The sequence below is a fragment of the Meleagris gallopavo genome, chromosome 16, assembly GCF_000146605.3.
Source record: "Meleagris gallopavo isolate NT-WF06-2002-E0010 breed Aviagen turkey brand Nicholas breeding stock chromosome 16, Turkey_5.1, whole genome shotgun sequence".
Classification (NCBI taxonomy): domain Eukaryota; kingdom Metazoa; phylum Chordata; class Aves; order Galliformes; family Phasianidae; genus Meleagris; species Meleagris gallopavo.
In genome coordinates, this window is record NC_015026.2 from 9,128,454 (window position 1) to 9,144,294 (window position 15,841).

At 41.4% G+C, this 15,841-nt stretch overlaps 1 protein-coding gene across 2 annotated transcripts; it reads left to right on the forward strand.

Moving 5' to 3' along the window:
• The first annotated feature begins 2,848 nt into the window (after nt 1–2,848).
• ARPC1A (actin related protein 2/3 complex subunit 1A) lies at nt 2,849–14,806 on the forward strand. Of its 2 annotated transcripts, none has more exons than XM_010719609.3 (9): nt 2,849–2,981; nt 3,560–3,664; nt 6,232–6,454; nt 8,407–8,514; nt 11,385–11,597; nt 12,371–12,446; nt 12,622–12,815; nt 13,519–13,609; nt 14,339–14,806. In XM_010719609.3, exons 1-9 carry the CDS (start codon nt 2,918–2,920, stop codon nt 14,357–14,359), a joined length of 1,095 nt encoding a protein of 364 aa, XP_010717911.1. In that variant the 5' UTR covers nt 2,849–2,917; the 3' UTR covers nt 14,360–14,806. The 2 variants fall into 2 exon arrangements, with proteins under 2 accessions (XP_010717911.1, XP_003210641.1); XM_003210593.4 differs by having other exon boundaries at nt 14,406–14,806.
• Nucleotides 14,807–15,841: the final 1,035 nt, after the last annotated feature.

Sequence of the window (15,841 nt, forward strand, 5' to 3'; positions counted from 1 at the left end):
TATCCCGGCGGCTCTCGTCCTCACTCGCTGTCTCTGATTCGGACGCGTCTCCTCGCTGTTCATCCTGGGTGGCCTCGTGCTTCTCGAGAGGTGACAGCAGCTCAGGGGTGTTTGCGGGAGATGTGCTCTGAAAGCTCGAGCTGAGCCTGCAGGAGTCCTTTATTCACCCAGCTCTTAAGTTATATATTGAAACTCGAGGACAGTTCGCATTTGAAAGAAAAACAAAGGGAAGAGCTAACAGGGTCCAGAGGGGGACCACGAAGATGATCAGGGGGCTGGAGCACCTCCCCTGTGAAGACAGGCTGAGGGAGCTGGGCTTGTTCAGCCTGGAGAAGAGAAGGCTGCAGGGTGACCTCATTGCAGCCTTTCAGTACCTAAAGGGAGCCTACAGACAGGAGGGGAGTCAACTCTTTGAAAGGGTTGATAACTGCAAGAGAAGGGGAAATGGTTTTGAGTTGAGGGAGGGGAGATTTAGCTTGGATGTAAGGGGGAAGTTCTTTACAGAGAAACTGGTGAGGTGCTGGAACAGCTGCCCAGCGATGCTATGGATGCCCCATCCCTGGAGGTATTCAAGGCCAGGTTGGATGGAGCCCTGGGCAGCCTGGTATTAAATGTGGAAGTTGGTGGCCCTGCACGTGACAGGGGGTTGGAGATTCATGATCCTTGAGGTCCCTTCCAACCCTGGCCATTCTGTGATTCTGTAAGTTATCACAACAGTGCCTTTCCTTTGTGAAGTGCTGAGGTTGGCAGACAGGAGAACACTGAGGGGTTTATGATGCATTGGTTGTATCAAGTTATTCAGTTGGTCTCTGAGAAGGAATAAATCTTAATAAGATCTTACAAACAGTATTTATCTTCCCAAAGGAAATAATATTGCAGTGATCAGACAACAAATATTTGTGCTTTCTGAGATTGTCACCACTGTTGGTTCTTAATGAGTTTTACCAAACCCAAAACAGCTGCTTGCTGCCAGCTGTGGTGCTTGAGAAGCTCAGTGGACAAGAATGCATCATGTCTCTCGTGCAGATGCAAGCTTTGGGAACAGCCTGTAGGTTAGTGAGCAAAAATTTTTGATCTAGGAGTTGTTAGGATGGGACAGCGGTGCTTTACAGAGTGCCAACCTGTGGAGAGAGCATGAGGACTGTAGTAGAAACTGTTCAGAGATAGCTGTGTTCCTTGAGCAGCAGAGATCGGATAGTTTTACATTTTATTTGGAAAGAGGCAAAAAGGCTGAGCATTCCCTGTTGGTAGTAGAGCTCTTCAGCTTTTTCTGTATATGGAAATGCACTGCTACTGAATTGTTGGCATGTACTAAAGCAAGACTGGGAAAAAGCAATTTGTAGTCATGTTTTGCTTATGTTAACACATGGAATCTCAAACCATTGCTGTCCAAGGTCAAAGGTAACTTGGATTGTGTCAATGTTCTCACATCAGTAAAAATAAGTAATTGTTTTTCTTAGGGCTGCATGCACGTAGTGGCTTTATTTGATCTTTAGCATGAGATTACTAGAAAAACTAAGAAAACTATGGCAGTTAAAATTATGAACTGAACTTAAAGCTCATTTAGCTAAAGTTTCTAGTTAAGTACATTTAATGAAACTGCAAATCATGTCTCTTTATAATAACACAGCTTGATTTTTTTTAAAGAAAAATCTGTCCAATTATTTGCATTGGTGAAGTACTGTATCATGCACAAAGTCCTGAGTAAAGATACTACTTCAACTAGTGGGCTGCTACAATTGCTCAGCTCTGTAAGGGGTTACTCAGCTCTCATTCACTCCTGAGTTTCTGTGGGACCGCCATTCATTTCCTGTTTGCTTCCAAATTCCTACCTTGTCCTGAAGTCTCCACCCTCTGCTAACATGGCCATACTTGGCTATGTTGTAATTTCAGGCTGCAATGGGTGTGGATGTCTTGGAGTGACATCACAGAGATGGTGCTTGTGCGAGGTATGTGGAGGGGCAGACAGATACTGCTGTCAGACGAGGATAAATTGCTACAAAACTAGGGGAATACATGAAAGGAGGAAGAAATCAATAAATCCAAGTGGTGTGTGTTGAGCTGTGCACATTTCAGCTATTACAGGTGACCTTGAGTTGTTACAGTGCTACCTGCCATCCATTTATACTGTCCTTGATTAGCACAGGACACAAATATCATCTGATATTTTAAAGAGCTTTTAATCACCTGCAAACATTCAGCAGTAAGTTGAAAGAAAAACCTCAATGTCTAGCCTTGCAAAAAAAGTATTCACAAACCCAAGAATTCAGTTTGTTCTTTCACTGTTTGAGTCTCACAAGGATGAAAGCCATAAAGCAGTTAAGTGTTAGGATTAATTTGAAGGAATTAGTAATTAATTACTGATGTTAGTGATTTTTCCCTAGGATACAAGCAAATGGTTTTATCAAATAATACATCAGCAGATTGCAGTTACATATCTGCGTACATCAGTTTAGCTTCCTGATAGATGGAAAAAAAAGAATTGTAGTGCAGCAAGCCTCAATACACACCAGAATTTCAAATCAATTCACTGTCACTAAATTTCTTGTTTAAGTATTCTAATCCCACAGTTAAAGTGTTAGGTGTGTTAGATTTCATAACAATGTTTCCTCATATGAGGATGCAGTAAGAAGTAAGAGCAAACACCTTTTAGAGCAATTGCAATTAGCTGTAGTAAGCAGGACAGTTCAATTCCTTGACCTACCGAAGATCTTGGGGCACATGGGGAGAGGTCGTAATCTGAGCATCTGTCATTGTCTGAACAAATTGTCATACTGAGCTGAAACAGCCTTTGTAGATGTTGAAGACTGATTTTTGTTTTAACAACCACTGAAATTTGAAGTGTTTTGTTGTCATTTTTACACCTTTCAGTTTTTCCCTCCCAACTTTTCCAACATAGGAATATCTTCAACTCGGAATGTCTCTACATCAGTTCTTATTGGAGCCAATCACCTGCCATGCATGGAACAGAGACCGTACTCGTAAGTAATGTTTTCATTTACTTTTTCAACTGCTCTTTTCTCTGTGCTGTCAATTGGTTCATCTTGAAGTGTTCTGGACCACGTTTAAGGAGGATGTGGTCAAATACACACACTGCACTTACAATCCAAAAAGCATGCTGCAATCCTAAGACTGGTTTGGATTTTTTTTTTTTGAGACCCTTTATTGAAAATTTGACATTTAAGCAAATCCAGTCTTAGTGGGGTCCCTGAAAGTTTTGCCTCTTGGTCTGTACCTCATCAGAACATGACCTGTCTCATGCTCTTTAACCTTTTATTCCCCTGCCCCAAGCCCAGCCTTTTTTTTTTTATATATATAGTCTTCTACTGCAGCTGGATTGTTATGTTGCAAATATGCTGTCTTTCTGTTCAGTGTACTCAGTCATGTTATGACTGTCAGTTTTTGATACTATCCAGCAGGGATGTCAGCTCTTGGTTTACAAAACCTATGTACTCTTAATTTTCAGAGCATTACAAGCTTTAGTCTGGGAAGTTTTCCCAAGTAAAAGGGTATTAAAGCAGCTTTCTGGACTAATGGATTGTTTCTTTTCTTCTTCAAGAAATTGCCATTAGCCCTAATAATCATGAAGTCCACATCTACAAGAAGAATGGGAGCCAGTGGGTAAAAGCTCACGAGCTAAAGGAACACAATGGGCACATTACAGGTAAGTGAAGAGTATGTTGTGCCAAACAGCAGTTTTTCCCGCACCCTTCTGAACAAGAAATCTGCAGTAAATACATCTCTTTATGTGTTGGTATTCCCACTTTATGGAGAACTTTGTAGCATTTTCCTGGCCTGCGTGCGGTGAACTGCTGGTTCATGGTTTCTGACAGCAGTAAATAATTTTTTGTAGGGACTCATTTAACCAAGTTTGTATCAATACATTTCTCTTTTCCCTTTGCTACAGTACTCTGGCTTTAAGTTTGTGTTTTAAGTTGCCACAGATGCTGATGGAAACAGTCCTTCCCTTTCTCAGTGCTAATGCAGAGAAGTGTTTGTGTAGCATCCTCAGTGAGCAGAAAGAGCAGTTCTTTGAAGCCAGATGCAGGAGGAAAAGAGCTGACTTGACTGCAAAGTGAAAAGCAAGACACCAAAAACTTAACTTTGGCCACCTTCAGGAGAAGATTGGATTCTTGATATTTTAACATTTCTTCACTGCTGGCTGTAATTTGGTCTTACAAGATGCTACAATCCAAAAGATCAAAGCAGTGGAAGGGTGATACAGGAATATAACAAGTGGACTAGCACCATTATGATGATGTTACAAAGGAAAACAAAAGGTGCTCACCTGTCTCTGAAGATCTCAGCTCAAGGAAAAGTCCTCAGGGGAGGGATCTCCAACCAGAGATCCTTCCCCCATGACAGTCAGCCCTTAAATGAGATCTAAGTGAGGTGCAGCCAGGCTCCACCCTTTCCTATCACATGCTGAAAGGCCTTCACTTGTGCTCCCAGAGCTGACCAGGTCCTTTCCCCTGGTGCTCAATCAGTGCCATGACTCAATAGTTCCCATACACAAGGAAAGGACAGTTCTGAGGTACAGTTGCATTTGAAGTGATCAGCCTAGAACTTAGGGCAGATAGCCAGTGAGCACAATTTACATTTCACAAAAGTGTAAGAGCTTCCACAAGTCAAAAGGTGTTAGTTTTAAAAATGAAATTGTCCTACTGTAGTCTTCTTTGTGCACGTGGTACTTTGATAAGGACTTTATCCTCTAAGGAAGTAATTAATCAAAGAGCTTGCCCCAAAACAGCAAAATTCTGTCCTCAGCTCACTAATGGCAGAACTGTCTGCCTAACAGCATTTTGCAGGAACTTTATTCAGTTGATCTGCTTTTTACATTCAGACCACAACTGTACTTGGTCTTTTGTGAGGAATCATTTGGGTTGAATTTACAAGTGATGAACCACCCCACCAGAGGCTTTTCTCTACATTCTACTTTTTACCTATTGATGTTAGAGAGAAGCCAAATATTCATAACTTGGCAAAAGAGCTTGTGCTGCATAGCTGATACCTTTGGAATACTAAATGCTGCAGTTGCCTTACAGAGTGGACCTAAATTGTGGTTATACACAGGAGATAGATTTATCAAACCACTTGTTGCTATCAGGAGGTTGCTGCCACTCTAAATTCTGATCATAAGGGACGAGGTTCTTTGTGTTGCCTTCTTGTGTCTTGAAGATTAGCAGAAAACTAACTTCACAAGAGAAGTGAATAAAGATCTAAGGCAAGTTCAGAATCAGAATGCTGGTGCTAATGCAAGGGAGATGTGGGAATGGCAGAGACAGTAAAAAAGGGCACAGTGACCTGCCTTTCAAAGGCAGTGCAAGATTGACTCATGTAACTCTGGTTTCAGATTACCAGCCACTTCAAAATTGAAGTTCTTAACGTAACCCTATTTTGAAACAGATCATACATGAACAAAGTGATACAAGTTAGTGCAGATAATCCCTAATCCTTTTTTCAGTTTGTGCACTTAAGGGATGTTTTTAATACAGAACACAGGGAAAATAGTTGAAGTACAGTTTTGTGGCAGGAGAGTTAAGGACCGCACTCTGCATCTCAAAGAAGAATTCTAAAGAAAGGATGAAAAATGATGTTGCCAGGAGCATTTCCAGTAGAGAGCATCCTCCTTCACATAGGAAAGGGAAAGAAGCAATGGCAAACTTATCAAAGGTTTTGATTTGTTGCATTCTATGGTTTTTTAAGTTCTGCTTTTGCTTGATAGACTTTCTCATGGCACAGCTTAAATAAGCATGGAACAAGCCTGAGGTTTGTAATGGGACATAAGGATCAATACCTGCTAACTGAAAAAAAATCTCAACATCTTGTTAGCTAAACATTTAGATCAAACAGATGTTAGATGTTTGTGCATGGCTTCAGTGTTGCTGGGTTTCAGCTGTCCGTGATGAGCCTTGGGCAGAAGTCAGTGGTTTGTGGCTGGGTTTTAGCCAGCCTGCAGAGCTCCACCTGCTGGCGAGCTGTTGAGCTAGCTTGCTCAGTGAGCAGATTCTCTGTTCTCAATCTCAAAATCTGGGATCTACAATTTTGGTGAAGGTTGGATGGAAGAACTGATATCCATAACAGTTTAAAACAGCGCCTGGAGAATAAGGGAGCAAGGGGAATGCCAACGTAAGACTAATAACTGTCTCTGGGGGAAAGAAGGCTGTGAGACTGTTTTGAATTACTGTAAAGCATATGGGAAATATTATTAACGTGAAGTCTGAATTGCAGGCATTGACTGGGCTCCCAAAAGTGATCGCATTGTAACGTGCGGCGCAGACCGCAACGCCTACGTGTGGAGTCAGAAGGATGGTGTGTGGAAACCAACACTTGTGATCCTGCGAATTAACCGTGCAGCTACCTTTGTGAAATGGTCTCCCTTGGAGAATAAATTTGCTGTAGGAAGCGGAGCTCGGCTTATATCTGTGTGCTACTTTGAATCTGAAAATGACTGGTGAGCTGTTTGATTTTCGTTTGTACTGGAAGGGCTGCATGGGGAAGCTAAAGCCTGGAGTTTAGTGGCAGTAACTAAGTTACTATTTGTAACACTTAATGTGATGGAAAGTACAGCAATCGTAGCGGAATGGCAAAGTCTTTGGCCCTGGCTAATGAAGTCAAGCCCAAACGCAGTAGCCACAAAAACAAAGGAAGAAAATTTGCTTACCTTTGGAAGGCCTCTAGCAAGAAGAAATCTCCAGCAGGATCCCCTTGCTTTCACTGCCAGCCCTTAAATGAGGTCTGGGTAGGAGTGGATCCTGGCTCTACCCTTCCAGCCACTCAGATGCATTGCACACACCTGAGCTCCCCTGAGTTGGCCCTGCCTTCGCACCAGGTGCTCAATCACTGCTTCAATCCATGACTTAGCATTTCTACACCCAGCATAACTACACTATTTTACTAATTCTAAAATCTTCTGGCAATAAAGAGGAATAGGCTTCAACAGTTCTTTCAAGGAATTCTACATTTGAGGGAAAAGGTTCTTTCTTTTACCTCTTTACTGTAGTGTAGCACCTAAAGGCCTTTGACTTAGCCTGTTTTCAGGTTATATGTGTTGACATAGGTGTATCCTCATTGACTGCCATAAACTGAAGTTGCTCTTCTAAAAGCACAAGAATTTCTGCAGAGCAGACATCTCTTTAGCACTTGTTTCCTCCTGCCCTACGCTCCTTCCTGACTGAATAAAGAACTTGGTCTTGCATCTTCTGTACTGGATCATTTCTTGTCAATAAAAAATTCAAATCTGCCAGATATCTCCAGGGTGTCCAATAGCAGATGTTCAAGCTTGTCATTTACCTGTTCTGTATGCTGTCATTTATTCTCATCACAGTTCATAGATCTCAGACAGGAATATCACAAATATTTCTACCACTGATATTATCTTTGGAAGGTTGGAGCTTCTGATCTTTAAGAGATCTACGTTTGTAGCTGTATGTATTGGAGCTACATTTTACCATATCACCTGTAGGTGAAATCAGAGTGTTAGATATCCATTAGTTTGGGTTGCATAAACATTTGTGAAAACACAGGTGTCTGTTCCCACCATTCTGTATACACGTCCATGTGGAGGTGCTAAACAAAGAGACCATCTGCAAAATTCACTTTAAAGACTGTTTGGGACTTTTTTGCTTTCCAGTATATTCAGTTATTAATGTTTTCTCTGCCTCACTTGTCTGTAGAAGAATCAAAATTCTCCTGTGCTGAAGACAAATAATTTAATGTGATCCTTAGAACTGCTGATGGAAGTAAATTCAAAGAAAAACCACCATCATCCCAAAGGCCATCCAGTGAATAACAGATTTCCCCACTACCTTGTAAACAGTTCAGACAAATTCAGTCTGCTGAGACAGGTTTAAGTTAGTGTTAATGCATTCATTAATAGGACCACTTTTTACTGTACTTCAGATAATTGAGGTACAGACATTGGCCTTATCGTTGGCAGTTCACCCGTTCATGTGTTGGATTTTATAGCTGTTGTACACTAGAAAAGTTGGAAGAAGCAGGAGAGGAAGTGTATTCAGTGATGTAACACAATAATCTTAGCTCAACACCGGGTCAAAACTGAGTTCTTGTTCACAAGGTGGAAGGAACCAAGCAATTACTGTGCAAAATTCATGTGAAGGAATTCAGTCTGATGTATTATAAACATAAATTAGAAGATGAATTAGATTCAGAGGAAAAGTTGCATGTTTAATGTGACTTTGTTTGTAGTATTTAAAACTTCAGTTAAGATAACCACATAAAGTTCATAGACAGTACATCAAATATGCAAGGCTTGGGCATAATGTGAGTTTTCTAGCAAAGCTTGTGTTTAGTCATTGATAAGAGGTGATGCTTTTGAGGAGTATTTCTTGGGTTTTGAGGAGTGGGTAAAATATTTACATAAAAATCTCATCTTTTTTAACGTAGGTGGGTGAGCAAGCACATTAAAAAGCCCATTCGTTCCACTGTCCTCAGCCTGGACTGGCACCCCAACAATGTTCTGCTGGCTGCTGGATCCTGTGACTTCAAGTGCAGGTGGGAGAAAATAAAGCATCTCTGAATGAGTTTGGCTCACTGGTTCAAGTGAGAAGCACAAGCATGATGACTGTGCATTTGCTATCGAAATAGAAGGCAGCTCATCACATAATGATGTTGTTACCAAAGTAAAATACCCAGCTCAAGAGACATTGACTTTGGTGCTGCTGCATGAATGCCTTGGGCTACTAACATTTATCTCTTGGGGGATACAACTGAGTTTAATGAGCTGGTGAGTTTCTTTATTAGCATAGCATAGAAGTACTGCTATTACAGGTGTAATGAGTACTGGGCTTTTAGTCTGAAATTAGATTTACAGCTGCTATCTGGTAGAAATGTACCATTGCTCATTAGAGTTTAAAAAGCAATATGCTTGTGCTGCAGCTTGCAGAGGAGGTGTCCACCTTTCTCTGAGTCACTTGTTCACTTTGCCAGTGCCAGCCTCACCACTCATGCATGTGGTAAGCTAAGTCAGGGAACTGATGCACCTGAAACTCAGTGCAACTAAGCACCATTTCTGCAGAGCAGACTGACATTTGAGGTGGATGGGGTTGTGAAGGTACACCATGAGGGGTGGGTTCTGCAGGTTGCTTTGTGCTGACTTATTGGAGTCACTGCACTGAAGCTTGCATGGGGAGCTGTACGCAGAGGGGTTGACTTCAGTTCATATTTTACTTAATCACTCGTTCCTTGAATAATAATGAAAGCTTATTTTCTTAATTTCTTTATGTAATAGGGCAATTTTGAAGCTTCAAAATGTATACTAAGAATAGCTAAGAAGGAGTGGGAGAGGGAGGTGGGGCTGACTGTGGCATTCCTTGTTTCGGAATAAAAGACGTGCATCTGAAGTCAGTCCTTTGTTACCTTTTTATGTAAGCAGAGATGTTAAATGGCAGCTGGGTAAGAGGAGGAGAGTTGTCTCCCTTCCCTGCCTTATCTCCAGTTTTAATTAGACAAACTGTAAGTGTTCACTTCCTTTCCCAAAATAGTGTGGCGTAAAGTACTCATTCATCCTCTAGAAGCAGCTGCTGTTCACATGTGGGAATTTTTTCATATGTGTTCATAAAGCATCTTGGGACTGTGATGTTATGTCAGCTGATCTATGTATGTCTTGTAATTTGGACTTCAGCTCTTTTGTCTCCAGGCTTTGCTCAGGAAGAGTATAGTCTTTGCTCGATGATGACTAAAGATCTCCAGAATTCCACTTCTAGGGAACATGCAATTACATTACAGTTAAAGATAAGAAACATATGTGGGCTGAAGTATGCATGTGTTCTGATAGGTGGTTCTGGAAAAGACTAGGAAATGGATCTGCTGGATACGCTGCCAGCTAATAAGCAGCTGAGTGGCACTTTGGGAAAAAACGGAGGGCAGAAGAGACTCCAGGTTGATATTCATTTTTTTTTACTCAGTTTTTTGGAGGCTGGCCCTAGATGAGCTCCTCTTACATTTGTCTTTAGAAATACGTACTTGTATATTATATAGAGAGCTAACAGCATGGGTGATAATTGCATATTCTTGCTGGAACAATGTTGCTATGGGAATGAAAGTCATTTCCCAATGTTCTTTGAAGGCTGGGACCTTCAAGCTGAGGTGGTTCTGAGAGGGAGACTTCAATAAGTGAAAAGATTTTTTTTTGCCAACAGTTCTCTTCAAGGTCTCTTACTACTTAGGGATGATTTTTTCTGCCTTGTGTCAAAGGCTGCTGCTTTAAACATCTTGTCCTATTTCCATACATTAAGAGAACCATCCTTTCTGGTGGCTCTATAATATTAAGTTTCTGGAAGGATTATCGTTAAATTATATTTAAACTGATAGAGCTGAGCATAAATTCTTACTTAATTCTCTGAAAATCTGTACCTAATATAGCTACAGTTAAACCCTTCTCATTCCAGATGAACAGCTTTATTTGAATAAACTGAACATAGACACTTTTGAAGTCCATATTCCACACTTAGAAGATTAAAAGTAAAATTTTGGGTGGTGGTGGTGGTATGGGAAGCAACTTTTCCTTCAATTCACTGTAAAACAATTTCATGTAGTTTGGCTGCAGCCACGAATGTTTGATTGCTGCTTTTCCTTCTTCCTGAAACATCTCTCTGCTTGTAGTATGGCACCACTCACTTGCTTCTCCCGTTCAATGGACTCTAATCCTATGTGTGTGACGTGCTAGTAACTTCCATGGCAACAGCTGGGAACACCATATTGTGGCACGTCTGAATCATGCAGAAGGAATCTGATGAAAGGAGGAGGGCTTTCTATTTAAACATGTCTTGAAAATTGTAGTGCTGGGACCAAAAAAAAAAATAAACCAACATAAAAACACTGTGGTATTTTGTGTTTTCAAGGCATTCCTCCCATAAGGAGCCAGATTGAGGTGGTTCAGAGCCCTGTGCTGGCAGCTGAACATCCATTTTCTTTCTTTGAAATCCTGCTAAAAAGTGAACGTTCTTAAAAAGTGGGTGATTTTCTATTAGTCTGTCTGAGAACATAATGATGGGTGGTAGCTCTGGGTTTTTCTCTAACTGGAGAATTGACTCTGAGAGTTAATAGCACTGCAGAAGGATGAAAGGGAAATCAGCACAGCAAAAAATGTAAGGACGTTGTGTGTTTTTGTGCCATCTTCTGGAAACAAGTAGAGAGATTAGAAAAGAAAGAAGCATTTCTGAGAAAGCAACCTGCATTACATGCTATTGCTTTCTCTCTGTGTACTGAAACTTCCCAGCCTGTGTGGATTACCATTAAAAGACACTGTTCTATTTTATTTTGGGAGAATTAGAAAGCATCCAGTTGTTTCCAATGTGAAATGTATGTGCAGCTGCCAGCTGTTTTTTTTATGTCTTCGTTCATGTAGAATCTTTTATTTGCAGAGTGTTTTCTGCTTACATCAAGGAAGTGGATGAGAAGCCTGCCAGTACACCGTGGGGCTCCAAAATGCCTTTTGGGCAGCTGATGTCAGAATTTGGGGGTGCTGGCAGTGGTGGATGGGTGCACAGTGTCAGCTTTTCTGCCAGTGGTAACCGCCTAGCCTGGGTCAGCCACGACAGCACTGTGTCAGTTGCTGATGCTTCAAAAAATATGATGTAAGTATGCTCTTTCTGTTAACTATTCCATGTTGGACATTAGAAGGAAGCAGTGTGTGCAGTGTTGTGCTTGCAGCAGCAAGAGGAAAGCTGGGACTGCTGTTTCCACTTTATTGGATGTTACAGCAGTCTCTTTGAGGCCTACATAGTAGGTAGATTCTTACAATTCTGTATTGTGTACAATTCAAGTTTCTTTAAGACATCTTCAGTGTGGATACAATCACTTGCTTCCAATCCATCAAAGTATTTAATTAACAGTTCCTCCTTGATCTTAAGAACTTCTCAGTCTCCATGGTTTTCTACCTAAGGAAGAGACTCTGTGCATTTTGATAGCACAGGTGGATCATCCAGGTATTGCTGTGCTTAGCTTTGAGTTTCGATTCTGATGGCCTTAGCTGTGTAAGTAACTGGCTAAGGATATCACTAAGTATAGATTGTTCTAGAATTCCTTTCTCATTTATTACAAAAATCACAAAAACTGACCTAATTTAACACCCAGACTTTTTCCTTCTAAAGAGCTGACGCTGAGGACTGAAACATCAAGTGGTTTTATACTGCAGATAATAGCCTCTTGAATTTGAATCTTTTTTTTTTTAGGGGGGGGGAGAGGGGGGAATTATTACAGATTTCAGCCTTGTGGTGTCACGTTGGGACAGCTGAGCTCCACTGAATTCTATTCCAGTAATGCTTGTCTGGGAATTGTCTCTTATTTTTTGCTGGAACCAAAGATGAGAGGTTTCACTGAAGTCCTTAACAAATATTCTTGTGTTCAGGGTTTCGCAGCTGAAAACAGAATTCCTTCCACTCCTGAGCGTGTCATTTGTCTCTGAGAACAGCGTGGTGGCAGCTGTAAGTGTCTTTATTTTCTCCTTGTAGAGTGTTGTAGTGAGAAAAACACCATGAGTTGTGAAGTTAGCGATAAGCAAGATCTTCCATGGTGTTGAGCTTTACATTTCTGCAATTAACAGCAGCAGAACAAGAGAAACTCTGGGTCTTCACATGCTCTCACGGTGTGTGGTTGCAGGGCCATGATTGCTGCCCCATGCTTTTTAACTGTGATGACCGTGGCTTGCTGACCTTCGTTTCGAAACTGGACATTCCAAAACAGAGCATCCAGCGCAATATTTCTGCTATGGAGCGCTTCCGAAATATGGATAAAAGAGCCACTACAGAAGATCGTAACACTACCCTGGAGACTCTGCACCAAAACAGTATAACGTGAGTGTCTTGGCTGTCAAAGTGAGGGCAAGGAGTGCTCCTCATCGCTTTGGTTTCACAGGATGTACCACAAACCTGGGAGGGCTCACATTTGCCATGCCAGATGGTTGTAGCTGGTATCCCGTATCCATTCCAGCCTTTCACTAACACCTCTGTGTTTCTGGGAATTGTGGAAGCTGGTAAAGTTAGTTATTAACATTGCATGCATGCTATTCCTGTTAGCTCGTGTTTAATGTGTTCTGTAACTTGAATGCAGTTTATCTTATCAAATATGTAAAGAATTCACAAGAGGTTGGCAGTACTGCAAAACGCAGTTAGGAGAATTCACCTGGAACAGGAACTCACGTATCAGCTTCTTATTTCTGATGTTATTTCTCTATTAATTTATTCATCGAAGAGGATTGATTCAAGCTAATTGAGTAAAATATTCTTATATTTTAAAAGTGTGTGAGCCTAAAAGATGCTAACATTCCTGAAGCAAATTGTCTTTATCCGAGGAAAATGTTTAGTCTGCAGCCATTGACTGATAAGGACTTTCAGCATCCTCTCTCTGCTTATTTTCCTGAAGCACCATGCCAAAAATCTAGCATAAGCTCTGCTATACTTATGTCTCCCTTTGGAAGAGTAGGAGTTGATTTCAGCCCAAACTTTTTGGCTCTCTGTGATGGGTGTCTGCCTTACAGCCCTCACTCTCTGCTTTCAGCCAGGTGTCTATTTATGAGATAGACAAACGGGACTGTCGCAAGTTCTGCACCACTGGCATTGATGGAGCGATGACCATCTGGGACTTCAAGGTATGCTTTTACTGCTGTGTTTGTGTGAACTGCTTGCAGTGATTACTTTTTCAATCTCTAGCATCAGTTTCTGGGGCGCAGCCCTAATTTGAGCTTTGCTAGCAGGTAATAGGAAATCCAGACTGGAATACCAGGAGCATTAGTGAACTCCATGAGCGAGGCAGAGCCAGGATCCAGCTTAAATGCAAAGATGTTTTGCCTAGCAGATGGTACTGATCCAGACTTCTTTTTTAATGAAATTGCTTGCTGTACCTGCAGTAATCCCACTAGTTCTTTGCTTCTCCAACCTGTGCTTAGCCACGGTTGGGCTGTAGGGCAGTTTTTAATATGACAAGGCTCAGTGTCTCTCCTGGTTCCCATCCCTTTGGACTCTGCTCACTGTCTTTCTGCAGAATATGCTCCTGCCATCTCTTAATTAACTTATCAGGGTATTAGATAGTTACCTCAAACAATTAAAAAATACAATAAGCACTGTATTGAAAACCTCCAATACTGGCTTTTAGGACAATCATTATTTACATTATATCATGCCAGAATGCTTTGATGGGGTTAGAGGCCAAATGAGAAACCGAGGTCATGCGTGAACTGTTGTAATGCTCTTTCAGCAGGGAGGGGGTGGAACTGTTGGTCCACATGTGTGAGTTGGAAATGAATGCTTATAGTGCTATCTGGCTCTTGAATAAGAGTAATCTCAAGCCTTGTGTATTGCTCCTTTCTTCTTACCATCAGCCTTTACAGCAGGTTATTTAACACTGCATACTCAGCACGTTGTGATTACGATTTTCTCTCTTCCAAGACCTTAGAGTCCTCTATTCAAGGTCTACGAATCATGTAAAGATGGATTTCCAGCATCTAGCAGGACAAACTGCTTGACAGAACGCAGCTCCCACGTCTGCACAAACCTGAGGAGGGAGGAGAAAGGTGGAATACTTGGAAACACTGAGAAAGAACAGCTTGGCAGATTTTCTTTTGAATCTAAATTTGGTGAATTGTGTTGGTTTCAAAATCAGCTGTGATTGTTCTTTTTTTTTTATTATTATTTTTTTTTTGGTTGGTTGGTTGTTTCATTCCATTCTTTACCAAAGCTGCTCCTTAAGTAGTTTATTGCAGGAAGTTGTGAATCACTAACTTAAAAGGGGAATTTTATGTAAATTGTCTGCTAGAAATAATAATAATAATAAAAAAAAGAAAAACAGATCCTTTGTGTTTTGGTGCCCATTAAGAGTGATTCAAAAGGGGATTTTGTAGAAATGATCTCAGAGAGCATAGAAATCCTGGCCTGGTATTTTATGGCCTCAGAACAGGAGGAGTTCATCTTAACTGTGCTGCTTAAAGTTGGCAGATAAAGACCTGGAGCTGTGATGGTCTGGATGTGAAGACTGAGCTGAGCTTCGTTTGACAGTTGTTCCTTGGAGGTGATGATTTTGGAGGAGGAATAGTTCTGTCCTGCTGACTCTGAGTTCTGTCTGCCTGGCATTCACAATGGTAATGACAGCAAATTAATCTGAATGCCTTTTCCATTGTCAGTGTAGTGGGTCATAGTTTTAGATGACCAGAATTACCTGTGGTTGCCTTTTAGGATTTGTACGAAGCCTTTTCACAGCACAGGGTGCAGTGTGGAAGGTTACTTCTGGACAGTAAGGCAAAAATCCAGATCTTAGGGACAAAAAAGCAAATCACTTTGTAAGCCTGTGACACTACAGAGGTCTGCATGTCGTGTTGGAGCTGAGCACTCAGCCCATAGAATTCTGTTTGTAATGACCAGTGGAGTAACAAAGCACATTTAACAGGAGTAACAGCAAACACTGGTTCTGCACGGATCCTTTGTCTCCAGGTGAGTCGTCTGAAGCTCAGTTCTGAGCCTGGCAGCATGCTGAGGCCTTTGCACATAACTCACTTTATTCATATGGTCTAATTAAGGTTCACTGTACCACTGCCTTGAGCTTGGTTCTGTGCTCGGGAGGGGGATTTTCTGGCTCAAGGCATTACTTTATAAGGTCTGAGATCGTGTCATTTCTGTTGAAAATGCAGAAGTGTGTTAAAAAAAAACCAGAACCCAGTGAGTAAATGTTACCACTTCCTCTGGAACAAGAGTGCTGCATCATCCCCTGCTCATTTCTCAGCTCTGAGTGACTGAGAAGGAAGGGCAGAATGCAGAGCTGGCAACTGTTCTGAAAGCAAACTTTGTGCCTTACGGAGGTGCATCATTTTCAGGTGCAATGTTTGTTGCAT

Bases quoted from the DNA above. Each gene is read 5' to 3' on its own strand.
- ARPC1A (XM_003210593.4), top strand. From the start codon at position 2,918: ATGTCTCTACATCAGTTCTTATTGGAGCCAATCACCTGCCATGCATGG. The intron at 2,982-3,559 runs GTAAGTAATGTT...TTCTTCTTCAAG, and splicing joins ATGGAACAGAGACCGTACTC to AAATTGCCATTAGCCCTAAT. The intron at 12,447-12,621 runs GTAAGTGTCTTT...GTGTGGTTGCAG, and splicing joins AGAACAGCGTGGTGGCAGCT to GGCCATGATTGCTGCCCCAT.